The sequence below is a fragment of the Theropithecus gelada genome, chromosome 12 (genome assembly GCF_003255815.1).
Source record: "Theropithecus gelada isolate Dixy chromosome 12, Tgel_1.0, whole genome shotgun sequence".
NCBI classification, from domain to species: domain Eukaryota; kingdom Metazoa; phylum Chordata; class Mammalia; order Primates; family Cercopithecidae; genus Theropithecus; species Theropithecus gelada.
This window is the reverse complement of record NC_037680.1, coordinates 38,153,655-38,172,714: the sequence shown is the minus strand read 5'-3', so window position 1 is coordinate 38,172,714 and position 19,060 is coordinate 38,153,655. Positions and strand designations below refer to the sequence as shown.

General features: G+C 33.0%; 1 protein-coding gene across 15 annotated transcripts in view; it reads right to left on the bottom strand.

The window, feature by feature from the left end:
• Positions 1-19,060, bottom strand: part of SLC4A10 (solute carrier family 4 member 10) — a 381,685-nt gene that overhangs the window by 122,067 nt on the left and 240,558 nt on the right. For 14 of the 15 annotated variants that reach the window (XM_025404367.1, XM_025404368.1, XM_025404373.1 and 11 more), the window contains 2 exons: positions 11,648-11,808; positions 4,046-4,234 (listed from right to left, as the gene is read on the bottom strand). In XM_025404367.1, coding sequence (XP_025260152.1) covers positions 4,046-4,234; positions 11,648-11,808 — 350 coding nt within the window. Of the gene's footprint in view, positions 1-4,045; positions 4,235-6,361; positions 6,468-11,647; positions 11,809-19,060 lie in introns of all 15 variants that reach the window. The other variant, XM_025404381.1, reaches the window with a different exon arrangement.

Genomic DNA, 19,060 nt, shown 5'->3' with positions numbered 1-19,060 from the left:
CAAAGGTAGAACATTATGAGGGATAAATTTTATACCTTGGATATCTTATTTATGAGACCATTGTATTAAAAAAGCAAGAAAGCATTTTTTAATATCTAATACAAAATACATAATATCTAAATACGTAAAGACAACATGCATCTGAAAAATTAAAAGTACAGCATTTGTAAAAGAAGTAACTATAATGCAATAGATCTGATTTCCAAAAGTATAAATAAATATTATGCACAATACATATGTGTACATTGCTTTAAGGTCTGAAATCTACCCAGGCCTAAAGAGTGAACTTTATGTCCTGTCCTCCCAAGTCTAACTGTTTTTCAGTAAACTATGGCATTGAACAGTAGTTAGAGACTTTCTGCACTGTAACTCCTTTTGAGATCCCAAATAAAAGGTACAACTGGAAAGTATTCAGATTATGAGAGACAAAAGATATGTGAAGGAAAACAAACAGAATTAGAAATTATTAGTAAAGGACAGAGCAGAATAAAGACACCCTATACTTAACAAAACTAATAATCCCAAATTATCTTCAAAAATATAAAAGTTATCATAAGGATAATAATATTTTATAATAGATTTATAATCCCAATGTCTCAAAAGGTAATTGAATACATGACCTAAATGATAAATACAGATACTGATAAATTTTGCCTTCTAGATCACTTAACACAAAAGTCTTATTTTTAGTTTTAGAAAATCTTCCTAGTCCAAATAATTATTTTAATATTTTCAATATATTTATCTTGAGTGTTTTACCATCCATACCCTTTTCAGGGTGCTAATGTCAAAGTAGATATTATTTTTCTATTATTTTTGCTGTTGTTTTGCCAAATGTAACTGTCACTTTTTATTGAAACATCAGAATCAGATATTTAATTCTCACAGTTTTGATGCTTAATGAAAAGTGAAAGTTAAACACAGCATGGTGGCATTAAAAATGCATGGTGAATCCATAGCATCCTTCACATTAGCCCTGAAGAGAATGCAGAATACCAAGAAAAGTTAACTAGTGTGTTTTGAGATGAGACTGACAAATTATCACAAATCACTAAAAAAGGAATGGACAAAGAATGGTAGACTTGGGAAGGAGAAGAGCAAGGAAATGCACTATTTTATTAATCTAATCTATAAAACAGGGAAGACCCCATTTGAAATACAGTGTCTGAATGTTTAACCCCAGAGAGTACTAACAAGGTAACATGCTCAAGACACAAGTCAATTAAGGAAGTAGAAACTTTATTCTATATGACTCTTTCAGGCTTATCTACATAAGCTTCCGTTTGTTTTTGAGACAATTTCAGCACATTAAACAAGAAACGGGGACTTATTTCTACCACTATGCTTAGGGAGGAAAATGTATTCTGTTTTAAAGTTTCTGGAAAAATCTTTGCCCTATTTAATTTCTATTCTATAATCTTTTTTAAAAAAGTCCATCTTTTTGCATAATGGATTTTACTAAGGATTTTAAAAAATTAATAGTATTACCTTTACTTTTTTGATGTTTTGAAATCCTTTTGCATCTCTCTGAACTATTGCACAAAATTTTAAATCTAGATTGCATATTTAGAACAGAAGGTCCAATTCATATTTATGGCTATTAATTTCAATTTGTTTATCTATCTAGAGTTTGTCAGGCCTTAGAATTCCTAAGTAGATTGAGAACCTCAGTAGTAAAGGTCTTTCGTACTTTTTTCATTTTTGGGTAGGAGATTTATTTCTAAATTGGTGAAGTCTATACATATTTTCAGAATTCTCAACACACATAATTATGCAAAGTGTGTAAGGAAGCAAAACAGAGTCATAAGGAGGTGTTATAAGCTTAGGCTTAGAAAACCACTTCTGACAGCATACTCTACAACAATACTTAATTGGGTATATGAATCTTATTAGAAATGTTTCCAAGTTTTTATTGCCCTTACGTATGCCTCAAAAAGATTTGTATGTGTTCAGATAAAGGCTGATTGTACAGATGGTGACAGAATCACTTCAGAATCACTCAGATTCTAGTTTTCGGGAAAACTAAACCGTTTCTTAAATAAGACAAAAAGCAGGCTCTCAGAAAACCTTGTGACTATATGTAGATTTGTAATTCACAGTTATAATTCTACCATCTCCTCTTATGTTTAATAGAAGTTTAAAGCAGTAACAAACAGTGTGCCTAGATCTGCATATTACAATAAATCATTGATCCAATAAATTCTATAGCATCTTACTTCAAAAAAAAAGTCATGAAATTATTGTTAGAGTAAACATTATCTCCAGTGAAATTTAAGGTATAAATTTTAACTAGTTCAAAATGCAAGATCCTTGCCTCTTTGAAGAAACATACCTCTTTCTTAAAGACATATATCTTATTATCTGATTTCTAGCAAAAGTTATGAAGGCAAAAGTCCATTTTTATAAAATCTGTATGCATTCTTAGAAGTTAATTCTTGGGTATATTTTAATAAAGTTTTTGGAGTCATGTAGACATAAGCCCATAGCCAAAATTGTAAATAACTGACTCTGTTTTAACATTGCCATACCAAATAAATACTAGCATTATAAGCATAACAAAAGCACAGCATTTGTAATACATCTCTTAGAATATAAAAGCCTCAAGTTTTGTTATCTTATATATCACTTATTTTAAAGCAAATTGTGATTTAGAATAAAATATGTTTTAAATATATGATTTGATTCAAAGCAAGTTATACCTCCTCAGAATGTTCAGTGGACTCTACAAACACAAGTTGGTATTTACTATAAAGTATTCATAATAATTTTATTGAACTTAATGTGTGCACAACTATAGACTCTTTTATGTAACAAAAATGACTTATATTCAGTCACTGAAAAGTCCCAAAAATCAAATGAGTATTTCAAAAATGATTTTGTCATTAAGAACTGGTTCTATGCTCTGAGACAAAATTACATCTAATCATCTTTATCTATTTAATAAAGCATTTATTCTACATTTTTTATGTATATTTGATTCAGTAGTATGGAAACTGATTAATATGAAGCAAATCTGGAGAAAACTAATTTTCATACATTTTATTTAAGGCATCTCTGAAGCTTTTGAAAATAGGGTGAGATTACATGATATTTCATGCTGTCACTACATGTGCTTTCATCCATTTGTGGAAATCAGTCTTTCCAGTAAAGCATTTGAAAATACTTTTCATTAATTTTTATCTTTTAGAACTGGAAACTTTAAAGCTGATAGAAGTTTAACAAATTCATACCATCTTCATGGTAACTTCATTTTCTTTCATGAGACTAATAGAAAGGATGGATGACAATAGGAGATTCCTAAGCAACTTCCTTAGTGCAAATGATCAGGGGTTAAATAAATGCAAGGAGAGAACAAAAAATACAGGAAAGGTAAAAGAGTCCGAAGCATAAATCATAGAAAGTCAAGATTGCTAAGAAACAATGGTGGTCATCTATATTGGTGTATGAAAATGGTCAGTGGGGTGGCTCCATGGATGTTGAAGATGCCACATTACAAACAGCAATGAGCCCTTGAACCGGAATCAGCCATAATGTGGGTAAAGTCACAAGCAATGCACTGGCTGGTCTTTTCAATCATTTTCTCTAATGGAATTTGTTAACTATGAGCAACATGAAACCAGTATCTTTTTTCCACAAACACTAGATGATGATCATGATTCCTTTAAATGAAAACACCATCTATGGTATAAGTCAAAGCCCTGCATTACATTTTTAAGCTACAGGACAGAGACTAGGACCTTATTTGTTATGCCACAGATGCTCTGTTTATGTTTTCTGCAGCAAATCTAAAAGGTTTTTTTTTTATTAAATATTAGGTTTTTTTTGTATTTTTTCCTGAGCCTTTCAGGAAACTTAAGTTCTTTTCTAAAAGTTTTACAATTTGATGCTTGATAATAAGACTATATCCTCATGTAAAAAGAATTCTACAATAATGTGAATTTCAAAAAATCATTTTCAAATAAAACAAATTTTAAAAGATTTAGAAGCACTTTGATATGTCAGAGACCTATAGTAGACATAAAGAGCACAATAAACAAACATTTACCATTTTTGTCCATGGAATTTGGTTCTGACTGTTTCTTGCCAATATCAGCAAAGGAACGAACAATGGGAATCCTGTTGGTGAGTTTTTTCTGATTCTGATGATGATGTTGTTTCATCAATGCCTCATGGACCCTGTGGCGTACATCTTCATTCAGCTGACCTGAGCTCACTTGTTGGTCAAGAACCATATCTGAAGAGAAGAGGCCGGAAGAAGATGAATACAGCTTTCCTCTAGAACATGTGCCAGCCATGAATCACTGAGTCCAAATATGCAAGCCCTAAACAATATTAGTCATCTTGAAATACAAATAACTTCTTTAAAAAAATTCCTAAGCATGGTGTTATAAATGGAAATTTATGTTCCATTGTAGAAATGTTGCACAAGAAAGATTTGGGGCAAATTTTCATTATAAATCATTCTATTTTAAATATATAATTCTTATGAAGTATTATTTTTCAAAGGGGAATAGTTGCATTGAGAAGAAAGTTCTTTATTTCTTCATTATTCACACTGATGGGTGGAATAGCTGTAGAGATGATATGAAAATTCATAATGTGTTTGAATTCACAATTCATAATGTGTTTGAATTTGGAAATTGGTTTTATACTTATATTTTAATATTTTTCCCATTTTCTAGTACAGACTAATTTCCTTGTTTCCTCATTAAGTGAACAGAAGTCTATCTGTGAAAATCTGATGCAAAGAGGCCTATGAAGTGATATAGTTACTGAATTTGGAGAGTAAACAATTCTGTTTCATATGGATAGAAAATCAGCCCTTTCTCAAACTTTCCTGGAAACACACTCCCTTGAGAATGTTAGATTAAAAAGATATTTTATACCTGCAAAACAAAGACTGGAAGGTGAGATTTCAGAAGTCTATAATTAAGCAGATTATTTACCATACATAGTATCAAAAATGTCAATAAAGTAGATAAGCAAAGGTATTTTAAGTTTCTTAGTGATATAAAGATCACATCAGTGAATGTTTGTGTAATCAGTTTGCTTTCTGATTATCAAATATTAACTCTAATTGTTTTTAAGGCATTTAACATCTTATGTAAAGCAGATCGCAAAGAGCTGCCTTCCACTGCCTTTTTGAGTACAATAAAGGTTTCAAAATTAGCAGAATGCTGCCTTACCAACAGTATTTCCCTTCAGTGTGAAGCCGAAATGAACTAGGGGACAGATTTGGGCCACTTTATGACATTCTAGCTAGATGACTTTGCAACGTTGAATAACGTCAGTGTCCTTATTTATAAAATGGAGATAATAATATCTATATCACATGTTGGTGCCAAGACTGGCATAAGGCACCTGATGCACTGATTGGAATATTGAGGCTATCAGTAAATATTTCCCAGAACAGGATTTTCTTTGCAATTTTCATTACGTAGATTATGGGTTCCTGGTTTGAAATTTGTGGTGGTTTCAATATATTCATATTTTATAACAGTTTATCAATTAGAGACAAAGCTGGGCTTATCAATAGCAGAAAACCTAAATTAAACTACCTAAAACAATTTTATTGGCTCACATAATAGAAAGATCAAAGTTAGGTTGGCTCTAATTCTGCTTCTCTGTGATTTTGTTAACTTCCCCCTCCTCTAGGGTAAGCTTTAACCTCAGGCTGATTTTCCTTATGGTCATAAGATGGCTTCCAGCCACAACAAGGAAATATATATTTTTGTTCATAGGCAGTGAGAAATATATTTTTTGTGACTTTCTCTTAGATGAGTTATTTTTCACCTGGCCAGGAAAAATTATCCTAAGTCTTACTGACATAGCCCTGCCCATCTTGAACCCAATCACTGGCAAAGGAGATGGTATTCATATTACTGACAGGCTAATCAAGAACTGCACTTCAATCTAGAGTTAATTCTCTAAACCAGAGACAGACAAGCTCTTTTTGTCCTGAGCCAGATAACAAATATTTCAGGCATTGTAGGCCATCTGATCTCTGTCACAAATACTGAATTTTGCCTTTGCAGCAGGAAAGCAGCCACAGGCAACATGTACACAAATAAACCTGGTTATGCTCCAGTGCAACTTCTTTATGGATGCTGAAACTCGAATTTCATATAACATTCACATCACAACATATTAACTTCTTTTTTATTATTTTTCAACCATTTTAAATATAATCCCCATTCTTAGCTCAAATGCCCTATGAAATCAGGCAGTCGGCCATATTTGGCACATGGGATATAGTGTGCTGTATCATTTTTGTGTGTACAATGGAAAGAGGTAGAATGAATATTTGGAAGTCACCCATAATATATACCTGGAATGTTTGAAAGTCAGTCACTATAATTACCTCAAAGGTCCCTTCCAATTCTGAAAATGTATTATACTATAGAATAATATTTAAATCTATTTTTCAGTTCTTTGGAGATCAGTAGTTATAATACCCCTGGGTTAATCTGAAATAAAGGAAATAATAAATTGTCAACATATATGACATTACACTGAAACCTTGCTAAGATGGGAAAATGTATACAAAATATGCATATGCTTCATAATGGAAGTTGTAAAGTAGGTTATTAGAATACCAATATGATATTATTGTAAGGCAGTTCCAAATATAAGCCATGATATGAATTCCCAGTTCAATATTCTAGTCAGAATCAAAAGTAATCACATAATAAACCCTGCATATGTTTATGATTTTTAATTTCTATTAAAGCACAATGTTTCCAGGCTCAAACACTATAAAACCCATAGGTCACTATCTTCACAGTTTTTCAAAGAAAAGATTTTTATTTGAAACAGTTACGTAAGGAAAAGTAAATATTAAAAAACACACTCATCTGTTCATTAGTTACAGAGAAATACACAGCAAACTTCTCCAAAGTATAACTGTATCAAATTATATCTTACTTGTCTGGAAAAAAATTACTCATTTTGCTTAAGAATATAACATATTAGGGTGACATTTAGGTACCAAAAGGAATCTGAATTAGTAATCACTCACATTGTTCTTTTCCCCACTACAATATATATCAGTATTAACTTGAAAAGTGTGAAAGAATAATGGACCATAATGACTTTTGGTCCAGAGTGAAGTCCTGCAATCTCAGCAGGCTATGATGCCTACCTAATACAGTCTATTCTGCCCCAGGATCTGGATGAAAAGCGAAAAAGCAAGAGAAAAAAAAGGACAAATAGGTCACACTCTCACACTCTGCTAACACTAAGCAGGTTCTAGAAAAATAGTAGCACTTTGAGACCATCCTGCCCAACATGGTGAGTTCCCGTCTCTACTAAAAATACAAAAAATTAGCTGGGCATGGTGGCGCGCGCCTGTAGTCCCCGGTACTTGGGAGACTGAGGCAGGAGAATCGCTTGAGCCCGGGAGGCGGAGGTTGCAGTGACCTGAGATCGCGCCACTGCACTCCAGCCCGACGGCAGAGCGAGACTTCGTCTCAAAAAAGAAAAAGAAAAAAAGAAAAACTAGTAGCACTTGTGGAAAACGGCCTCAGAAAAATGAAAAATTGTTTTTCATCCTATCAGGTAACTATTTTATCATAACGTATCTTGAATGAAAGCCCCTAGAGGCTATGACATATTGCAGATTCTATATAAATCTCTTTTTGAAGATCATCATATCAATGCTTTGAAAACCCATTGTCTTAACTGTAAAATATATTGGGGGAGGTGGGGGGGAATATGATATGAAATTCCTAAATTCTGTGGTTTGGTTGCCAGCACTAACAGGGATGTGTGTGCTAAAGGTGTAAACTGTAATAGAATATTTACTTTTCAGACCAACGATTGTCACAGTATAGGCATGTTAAAAAATATATGGTTATTCCTATACTCCCATATCTACAGATTACATTCAGTGGAGCAAACTGCAGATGCTTCCTTCAATGAAAGATTTTAAACAACAAAGGTTGTTTAAATAAGTTGGGAGCTATGATTGATAATCTGTCCATGGTACTAACTTTGGTTTGGTTTTAATTTCTTCCTAACTCTCATTGACAGAATTAGGTTAACGTATACACACACTGAAGAGAGGATATTTCCATCATTAATCTTTATAATGCTTAATTTCAAAGAGATTAACATAGACCATAAAATTCCCTGTAATTTATATGAATATAATTGAGAAGCATATTCAATATAATTAATCTCCATATCAGAGTAAATTGTGGTAAGAAGATATATCCGGAGAATTTTGGATTTGAAAAGGTTAAGTAATATTTTGAAGGATAAAGTTTAAATTTATTGAGTTTCCTGAAACATTGGGAAATAGATACATTTTAAATTAACTTTAGCCAAAAGAAAATCCTACTTTAATTATACCAGAAATTTTTGACAGACTTGCCAGATACAAATGGGATTTTCTGCTACTAAGTCTACGAAAATATCTTAAGGAATTATCTGAGTCTGTTAAAAACATATCAGAACATTGATATAAAAATCCTTGATCATTACAAAACAATATCTGGGTCATATTCATCTAGTAGGAAATGTCTGAAAAACATCAATACTGCAAAGCCTGTGCATTCACAAAGTACTAGGGATTAGAAATCTTAAAGGTAAACTGTGACACTTAGCTTTTGTAAAACTGAAACGAGTGACTAATGTATGTGAATTATGGCTAACAGAGAAAAATCATGATAAATAAGAGTTGAGGAAAAAGTTTCAGAGCTGACTGTCAATCACTGTGGCCACAAATGATCATGAAACAGAATAAAACAGAAATTATGGTTGGGCACAGTGACTCATGTCTGTAATCCTAGCACTTTGGGAAGCTGAAGCAGGTGGACTGATTGAACCCAGGAATTCAAGACCAGCCTGGGCAACATAGTGAGACCCCCATACCCCAAAAATTATGATTATAGGTTAATAAAAAAATTATTTCCATTTCTGCAAAGGTCATCTTTGATAAAGAACTGTCTATTTATCTGTTTACGGTGAAATAGTTTCTTTCCTACTTTATAAGTTGCTTTGATAATAAAACATAATTATGTGACAATACTTTGCAAAGTTAGAAGTCTTAAAAACGGAAAGCATGCTTATTTATTACAAACTTAGTAACGCAGCTCAATTTTTATAAAATGAAAATAGGAGTAAGTAAAAAATAAGAATATAATTACAAACTATGGGGAGAAAATATTTTAATGAGATTTATTGAGGGGATACATAAGTAACTTTTAAATTTAGTCAAATTATAGTTATCAATGAGAGGAAATCTCTTCTCATTGTAAAGGAATCTAAGGTAATAACAATCAACAGAGATATTTGTAATCATATTTTTCTTTGTGATGTTAGCATTAAACCACTGACATATTCTAAATGTCATTTTACAGGCTGCTCTGCACTGAAAAATGGGACATTCAGGTTGGGCTACTTCAAAGTCAGAAAGATACACACTAATTAGAAGAGCAGAAAGAATACTAAAAAGCTATTTAGGGTATCAAGACGTCAACTGAACTACTTTCACTGTAAGGATAGACTTAGAGAATGTAATTTGCTTGAAAAGGCTAGATTTAACCCAGTTAACCTTCACATATTCTACAGAATTGAGCTTGGGAAACGGACAGAGTTAGGAAAAAGTTGCATAATTTTAGACAATGAAAGTGAACTAAGGTGATAAAATGAACAGTGTTTTAGTCAAATTACTGGGAGAAAATTTCTTCATAAAAATAACTTTCTGAGGAAAGCATTAGAAATTACACAACTTAAGAAATGTGAAGACTGGTAAAAGTGTAAAGGGTGTGTTCTGAGGCTAATTTTGCCAGGTGGTAGAATGTGACAGTTTCACTTCCCATTTCAAAATGTATTTGGATTAATCTATTTTCAAAGGTAGCGTCATCATCAATTCAAGCAGTGAAAATAAGTCCCTTAGCACAAGGCCTCTAACCTTTTAAATCTTAGTTTCTTTCTTTATTAAATAAGGAAAACAATAATAACACTAAGAACCAGGTTTGAGTATGAAAAAGATAATTACAAACTTAAGAGCTTCCCATACTTCAAAGTACTGTGAAAAGCCCGGCTGTTTCATTCCTAATTAAAATATAAAAATGTTTAATGGGTATTAGCAAGACCATATAATGTAAAGCTAAGAAACTGAGCTGGATAGCTACCTATTTCAGCATTCTTAGAGAGTTTGTTTATTTCTGAGTTAATCATTTTCTCCATTTTTTCTTGATTTATTGCAGCTACAGTAGCCTGGATACTTCTGAAAATTATACATATATGTTTAACTTTATAAAGTATTTTAGGCTCTAGTTATGTAATTTAAAGAATAATCTCTTTACAGGTGTCACATGAAACAGAAGAGGACTGCTTATCTTTCCTGTTTGGGGCAGAGTGTGTGTGTGTGTGTGTGTGTGTGTGTGTGTGTGTGTGTGCGCGCGCACCCGTGTATGTGTTTTAGATTTTTTGGAATTTTTGTTTAATAAATCAAGCCAAAGTATCTTTTAGTACTTACTGTTCTTTTCACATATACTGCAATGCCTATCAGCACCACTGACTAAATCAATAATTTTTAAGGTGATAAATGTGCCATCAAAATTTGGGTGACATTCACTTCAAGACATCTCTTTTTCTTCAGACAGCAGTTGTAGTGTAACAGAAAAGACACTGGGCTTAAAGTCAGGGGCCCCTGGGTGAAATCTAGGTCATGACAATTTTAGAGTTTCTATTTTCTGATTGGAAAATGAGAATGACATCTACTTCATGGGGCTGTTCTGCAGATTAAAGTAGATATGTTATTTTTCTAATATATAATTCTCTTTTATATATGATTAACACACATATAATTTATTTTTCATTTCTACAATGTAATTAAGATACTAAGTTTTTCCACTTCACAAATACATATCATATGGGACAAATTTTATTTTTTCCCAAACTAATAATTTTTAAACTGTCTCTTTTCTTTGTTTCTATTTTTAAAACCTCCATCAATTATTTCATTTATATACTTTCAAAACTTATTTCTGTGTTTTTGTATTATTTTGTCTTTACTAAAATATGTTTGTCTTCTGGTCAAAAGATACAGGAGTTCTTTGACTCAATTTCTGTAATAATAACATTTCCTAAATATAGCTGTCTATATTATAAGACATCATTGAATTCTAATACTAATCATTTATCAGGTTGCACTATTGAATTACAAAACAAATCCTAACTATAACACTTGGCTTCCTCTGGAATTCAAGGGTTTTAATTAAGTTTAAAATAAGTGGCCATACTCTTCTGTGTCCATTCTAAACCAACATTTTTCTGTTTATTGAAATTTTTTCATTTGGCGATTTCATGTGTTTGGATATTGAAAATAAGTAGCTTTAAGGGTTTTTCCTTTAAATTTCTAATGGTGAGAGTCTAATAATGAAAATGAATGGTGAATGGGAATCAAGATATCTAGGTTCTTGTCCTAGACTTGGCACTGCCAACCTAGAGCATATTTCTCTGAGATTCAACTTCTTTTATCTCGAATAACAGGGTAAAAGAAAATGACTTTTAAGGCCTCATACAGTGATTATGAGAATAGTTTTCCAAAGTTCATGCATATATTGAATTACAAGGAAAAGAGAATAACAAAAAAGTAGCTGTACCTATAAAATAGACTAAGGGAGAAAAGATATACCTGCAATTTCTTCTAAAGTGTTGGCATGCATGTCCAGCAACACAGTTCCATTCAGAATACAACTTCTCAACTCAAACAAGCTGTGCAATGAAAGAGTAGCTACATAAGGCTTGCTCCACCTTTCTCCTCCATCTTCCACATCTTCTTCAAACTTCAACCACCTATATAAATAAATATTATCAGCACAGTTTATATTATATTGTAGGTGAATGATCCTTTATCCCAAAAATAAAAGGTTGAAATAGAAAAGCAGTCATATTGTGTCTTGGTTCATAAGTTTTGGAAGTATATAAAAGCTAGTCTAAGCCATTTGGCTTATTTCATTTTAATTCTATTTAGCTCACATTCTTTCTGTAATTAAAAAATAATTGAAAATAAAGGAAAACTCATGTTATTTTGTTAACTTGTCTAACTCTGAAGAAACATTTAAATATAAGTGTTTAACCAGTGGTCACAGAAAATCTTATGTAGCACCAATAAAGAGTGTATCCTTCATGGAAAGTTAATGGTAATTGAAAAAGAAAATGAAAGAATACTTATTTTTCATTGGTGGGAGGTCTTAAATCTGAAAATTTTAGTCTCTTGGTAATTTTCTTATAAGATCTTGAGGGAGGCTAGCATAATTTGGGGCCTGTTGTATAGGAAAAATCTCTGTTAGGCTTGCTTGGATGAAAGCTAGTGATAGCAGTCACTTCCTAGGGACTGAATATGTGAGAATTAAGCTCAGACCCCATCCCTGGGTGTTTCTGCCAGGATGGATAATCAGAGAAGAACCTTGATGTCATGATGTCAAACAGGAGACCATTGTCTTCTTGGACCGAAATGAATAGTAATACCTAGATTGTCTGCAAGCAAGATAAATGGAACAGATAAAGAGAAACCAATGATTTTATCGCTCTGGCACAAGCCACTTTATTCTTATCTGTTTAGGAACTTGGTCTCTAATCCTAATAGATGACCAATTTAATTTCACCATTTCTAATGAACCTTAGCCTAAATATTCTTGCCTACCTCCATCTTCACCATTTCCCTCATTTCTTTTCTCCTTAGTCATTTTTGACCACAATTTCTCTCTCCAAGCAATACGATTCAAATCCTCTATACGATATTATATTATTATTTTGTGTAACAAAATGATACAACTTCAACACAGAACAAATATGTGGGAGTAACTAGTTAGGGAATCAAGTGAATTAGCCAAAAGTAACTAACCAAAAGAGCCAGTCAGAATGATTAATGTCCAGAGTAGTAAGAGAGATCAGCAAAGCTATGGATCTGTCTCTAGTGTTTAGGAAGCAAAAAGAAAAAAAAAATGTCAGACGGTGAAGAGGAAACCAATAGAAAAGAATACTTATACCTGCCAAAACTTACAGTCAGGTAAGAATAGCAATGCCACATTGAAAAAGCGTACATTTAAGCCACAAATCACCAACAGTATCTCTTCAAGGCTGGGCATTTTATAGAACATTTTTGTCCACACAAAAAGTTTTCATATTAGTTATTCTTAAAGTTTTTCAGTCCTAAACAGGGCCATAATACCTCATAAATCATGTGATGGTAATATCATGTCATAACTGTTCTCCCTCTCTTCCTAGGAAAGAGTAAAATATCACTACCTGGCTTCCTTTTAATTGGGTGAGTCCATGTCTGTGATTAATTCTGGAAATGGGATGGGAACAGAAATTATGTGTGTGTCACTTCCAGACTGGAGTATTTAATTGTCAAGAGGATATCCTCTGGAGCTCACCCTTTCCTTGACATACAACAAGCAAAAGTTCAAGATGAAGGCTGATCTATCAGCTGAGGTTTCTAAGTTACTGTTTAATACAGTGAACAGACGAGCAAAATCCCAATGATCCATGATGGACATGAATTGTGAGCCATAAACAAATGGGTTTAAGCCACTGAGATTGCAGGATATTTTTAAAGCATAATTTAGCCTATCCCAGCTGACTTAGATCATCATTTTAGTTATTCATATCAGCATAAAAATCCTAATCAGAATTAATAGTGAAAGCAAATGTGATTTTAATAAATATAATAAATTATTATTTCTTGTCAGATATGAGAATAAGGCCATAGTCACACTATTATTTCAATATCACAAAGGAGCAACCTCTTGGCAGACATTTTAATGCTATAGTATTATATAAAGTGTCTTCAAATAGTTGAGAATAAAAAGAAATGTATATTTTTTTCTATACTCTACAGCAAAACCACGTTGTAAAAAAAGGAAAGTCTTTTAACTTCTCTGGGTCACTTTTCTCACAGGTAAAATGATGAGACAAATCAAACACATTAAATAATTTTCCAGAGATCACCTAGCCAGTGACCTTGTCAAACCAGGATCCAACTCTTAAGTTTTTTTTTTTTTTTAATTTTGTTTTTCTCCAGAGTCTGTGCCCATTTCCCACCATAATACAGTAATTTGAATTGAACTTATAGTGCTTTTCAGCTCAAAGATCTTATGCTAATGCTTATAGCAGAAACAACTGATTTAACATTGAATTTTCATCCATGTCTGGAGCCAATCTTAAGTTGCAAAATATTCTTTGTTTTCACTTTTTCTTTCATATTATTCCAATTTGTTTTCTTTATTATCTACTATGCTAGATAAAAATAGATGGTTTTCCTTTGTGAATAAGACTCAAACATACTATTCTGTGGAAGGGCTAAAATGAAACTTTCCATAAGGAAGTGGCATCAGGGGAGTGGATACAACTTTTATTAAATCTCCTAATTAAATTATAATCTACTGACATATGCTGTGGATTTCAGATAAAAAGAGCAAAAGGAAGGGAGACTATATAATAGCACGTATGCTGGTGTTATTTTGACTGAAGAACTTTGTGAAGTTGGAAATTTACTTTCTAGTCTATTTGGTGGTATAGGAAACCTAGAGGTTTAAAAGGGTGTAATACTATTTAAGGAAATGTAGGTTTTCCTCTATGGAAAATGTCCTCAATTAAGGTTTCTAGAGCTATGGTACTTTCTGTCATCCCTGTTTATAAAATTGATTCTAAAATATTGTAACATTGAGACGATGGTTAACAGTGAGATGATGTCTCTACAAGAAATTAAAAATGTTAACTAGGTGTGGTGGTGCATGCCTGTAGTCCCAGCTGTTCAGGAGGCTGAGATGGCAGGACTGCTTGAGCTCAGGAGATTGAGGCTGCAGTGAGCCATGACAATGCCACTGCACTCTAGCCTGGGTGACAGAGTGAGATCCTGCCTCAAAAGAACAAATAAATAAACTAAATTAAATGTAATCTCCAAAAATTATACTCAAGTACAAAATCCTGAAAAGCCTTTGTACATTACTAAAAAATCATATTGTTTCCCAACTACTTAAGTGTAACTCTAGAAACTTACCCATACAATAATATTGTTTGTAAGCTATAATAATATGAATAACAAATTCACTTTTAAAATACTCCTGGGCCTCTTGGTCTATATAGCATGATAAAACCCTTTCTTATAATAAAATTTATAGTTAAAATTTACTTCTGGATAACAGTGAAGATGACTAAATAAGTGACAAAGCATCTAAATCATTTCATCTTGACTCCTTTGAAAGTAAAATTTTAAATTTTAAGAATGCTGGAAAGGGGTTCCTGTTTTTATATCGGAAAAAAATGACTTTAAACCAAAAACAATCAAAAAGTAAAAAGAATAGGATTACATAAAAATAAAGTGTTCAAACAAGAAGACTTAACTATCCTAAATATATATGCACCCAATACTGGAATACCTAGATTCATAAAACAAGTTCTTAGAGACTTATGAAGAAACTTAGATAATGACACAAGGAGTGGTCACTGATGATATGGGACAGATCACTGAGGCAGAATACTTACAAGAGATATTTGGGACCTAAACGTAACACTTGACCAGATGAACCTAACAGACATCTACAGAACACTCCACCCAACAAAAACAGAATATACATTCTTTTCATCTGTACATGGCACATATTCTAAAATTGACCACATACTTAACCATAAAGCAATTCTCAACAAATTTAAAAAACCCAAAATCATACCAAACATAATCTCAGAACACAACACAATAAAAATATAAATCAATACAAAGAAGATATCTCAAAACTATACAATTGCATGGCAACTAAACAACGTGCTCCTTAATGATTTCAGTAAACAATGAAGTAAAGGTAGAAACCAAGCAATTATTTGAAACTAATGAAAACAAAGATAAATTAAAAAGTCAGGAAACAACAGGTGCTGGAGAGGATGTGGAGAAATAGGAACACTTTTACACTGTTGGTGGGATTGTAAACTAGTTCAACCATTATGGAAAACAGTATGGCGATTCCTCAAGGATCTAGAACTACATGTACCATATGACCCAGCCATCCCATTACTGGGTATATACCCAAAGGATTATAAATCATGCTGCTATAAAGACACATGCACACGTATGTTTATTGTGGCACTATTCACAATAGCAAAGACTTGGAATCAACCCAAATGTCCATCAGTGACAGACTGGATTAAGAAAATGTGGCACATGTACACCATGGAATACTATGCAGCCATAAAAAAGGATGAGTTTGTGTCCTTTGTAGGGACATGCATGCAGCTGGAAACCATCATTCTTAGCAAACTATCACAAGAACAGAAAACCAAACACCGCATGTTCTCACTCATAGGTGGGAACTGAACAATGAGATCACTTGGACTCAGGAAGGGGAACATCACATACCGGGGCCTATCATGGGGAGAGGGGAGAGGGGAGGGATTGCATTGGGAGTTACACCTGATGTAAATGACGAGTTGATGGGTGCTGACGAGTTGATGGGTGCAGCACAGCAACATGGCACAAGTATACTTATGTAACAAACCTGCACATTATGCACATGTACCCTAGAACTTAAAGTATAATAATAAAAAATAAAAATAAAATAAAAAATAAAAATAAAAAAAAGAAAACAAAGATAAGACATACTAGAATCTCTGGGACACAGCAAAAGTAGTGTTGAGAGGAAAGTTTATACTGCTAAATGCTGACATAAAAAAAAAAGAAACAACAACTTACATCTTAAGTTAACAACTTAACATTACACTTGAAGGAATTTGAAAAGCAAAAGTCAACCAATCCCAAATATAACAGAAGAAAAGAAATAACCAAAATAGAGCTGAACAGAATAAAATGGAGATGAAAAAAAATCACACAAAAGATCAACAAAACCAAGAGCTGGCTCTTTGAAAGAATAAATAACATTGATATACTGCTAGCTAGATTAATTTTAAAAAAGGAAGAAGATAAAAATAAACACAATCAGAAAACGAAGGAAACATTACTACTAACCCGACAGAAATACAAAAACCCTCAGAGACTATTATGAACACCTCTGTGCTCACAAACTAGAAAAGCTAGAAGAAATGGATAAATTCCTAGGAATATACAACTGCCCAAGATTAAACCAGAAATAAATTATTTTTATTATTTATTTATTTATTTGTTTATTTATTTTATTTACTTTTTTGAGACAGAGTCTCTCTCTGTCACCCAGACTGGAGTGCAGTGGCACGATCTCGACTCACTGCAACCTCTGCTCCTGCGTTCAAGTGATTCTCCTGCCTCACATCACAAGTAGCCGGGACTAAAGGCACACACCACTGTGTCTGGCTAATTTTTTCGTATTTTTAGTAGAGACAGGGTTTCACCATTTTGGCCAAGCTGGTCTCAAATGTCTGGGCTCAAGTGATCCACCCACCTCAACCTCCGAAAGTGCTGGAAATCAGAGGTGTGAGCCATTGCACCTGGCCTAACCAGAAATACATTGAAACCATGAACACACCAATAATGAGTTCCAAAATTGAATCATAATAAAAAAGCAAACAACCAGAAAAAAAGCCTTGGATTAGATGGAGTCACAGTCAAATTCTACAAGATGTATAAAGAAGAACTGATACTGAAACTCTTCCAAAAAACAAGGAAGAGGGGTTCCTTTCCAATTCATTCTATGAGGCCAGCATCATTCTCATACTAAAACCAGGCAGATACACAACAAAAAAATCTTCAGACCAACATCCCTGATGAACATAGATGCAAAAATCCTCCATAAAATACTAGCAAACCAAATCCAGCAGCACATGAAAAAGCTAATCCACCATGATCAAATAGGCTCTATTCCTGGGATGCAAGTTTGGTTCAACATATGCAAATCAATAAATGTTATTTATTACATAAACAAAACTAAAAACAAAAACCACATAATGATCTCAGTAGATGCAGAAAAGACTTTTGATAAAATTAAACATCCTTCATGTTTGAAACCCTCAAAAAACTAGGCATTGAAGGTATACACCTCAAAATAGTAAGCATTATCTACAACAAACCTGCAGCCAACATCATACTGAATGGGCAAAAGCTGGGAACATTCTCCTTGAAAACTGATACAAGACAAGGATGCCCACTCACCCCACTCTTATTCAACATAAGTCCTGGAAGTCCTAACCAGAGAAACAGAAAAGAATAAAAAATAAAAGGCATCCAGATAGAGAAAGAGGAAGTCAAACCATCTCTCTTCACAAATGATATGATACTATACCTAGGAAAGCCATGATCTCTGCCTGAGGCTCCTACATCTGCTAAACAAATTCATCAAAGTTTTAGGATACAAAATCAATATGCAAATAGTATACATTTATATACACCAACAACATTCAAGCTGAGAGTTAAATCAAGAATGCAATCCCATTCACAATAGTCATGAAAATCATAAAATACCTAGGAATACAACTAAACAGGGAGATGAAAGATCTCTGCAACAAGAATTACAAGACAGTGCTGAAATAAATCAGAGATGATGCAAACAAATGGAAAAACATTACATGCTCGTAGATAGGAAAAAAATCAAAATTAAAATGGCTATACTGCCCAAAGCAATTTACACATTCAATGCTATTCCCATCAACCCACCAATAACATTTTTACAAAATTAGAAAAAATTTATGCATTTTTACAAAATTAGAAAAAAAATCTAAAATTCATATGGAACCCAAAAAGATCCCAAAGAGCCAAAGTGATCCTGAACAAAAAGAATGAAGCTGGAGGCATCACACTACCTGACTTCAGACTATACTACAAGGCTACAGTAACCAAAACAGCATGGTAACATTATAAAAACAGACACATAGACCAATGGAACAGGTTAAAGAACCCAGAAATAGAGCTGTACATGTATAACCATCTGATCTTCAAAAAAGCCAATAAAAATAAGCAATGAGGAAAGGACTTCCTATTCAATAAATGCTGCTGGGATAACTGGCTAGCCATATGCAGAAGATTGAAACTGGACCCCTACCTTTCACCATATACAAAAACCAACTCAAGATGAATTAAAGACTTAAATGTAAGATCAAAAACTATAAAAACTCTAGAAGAAAA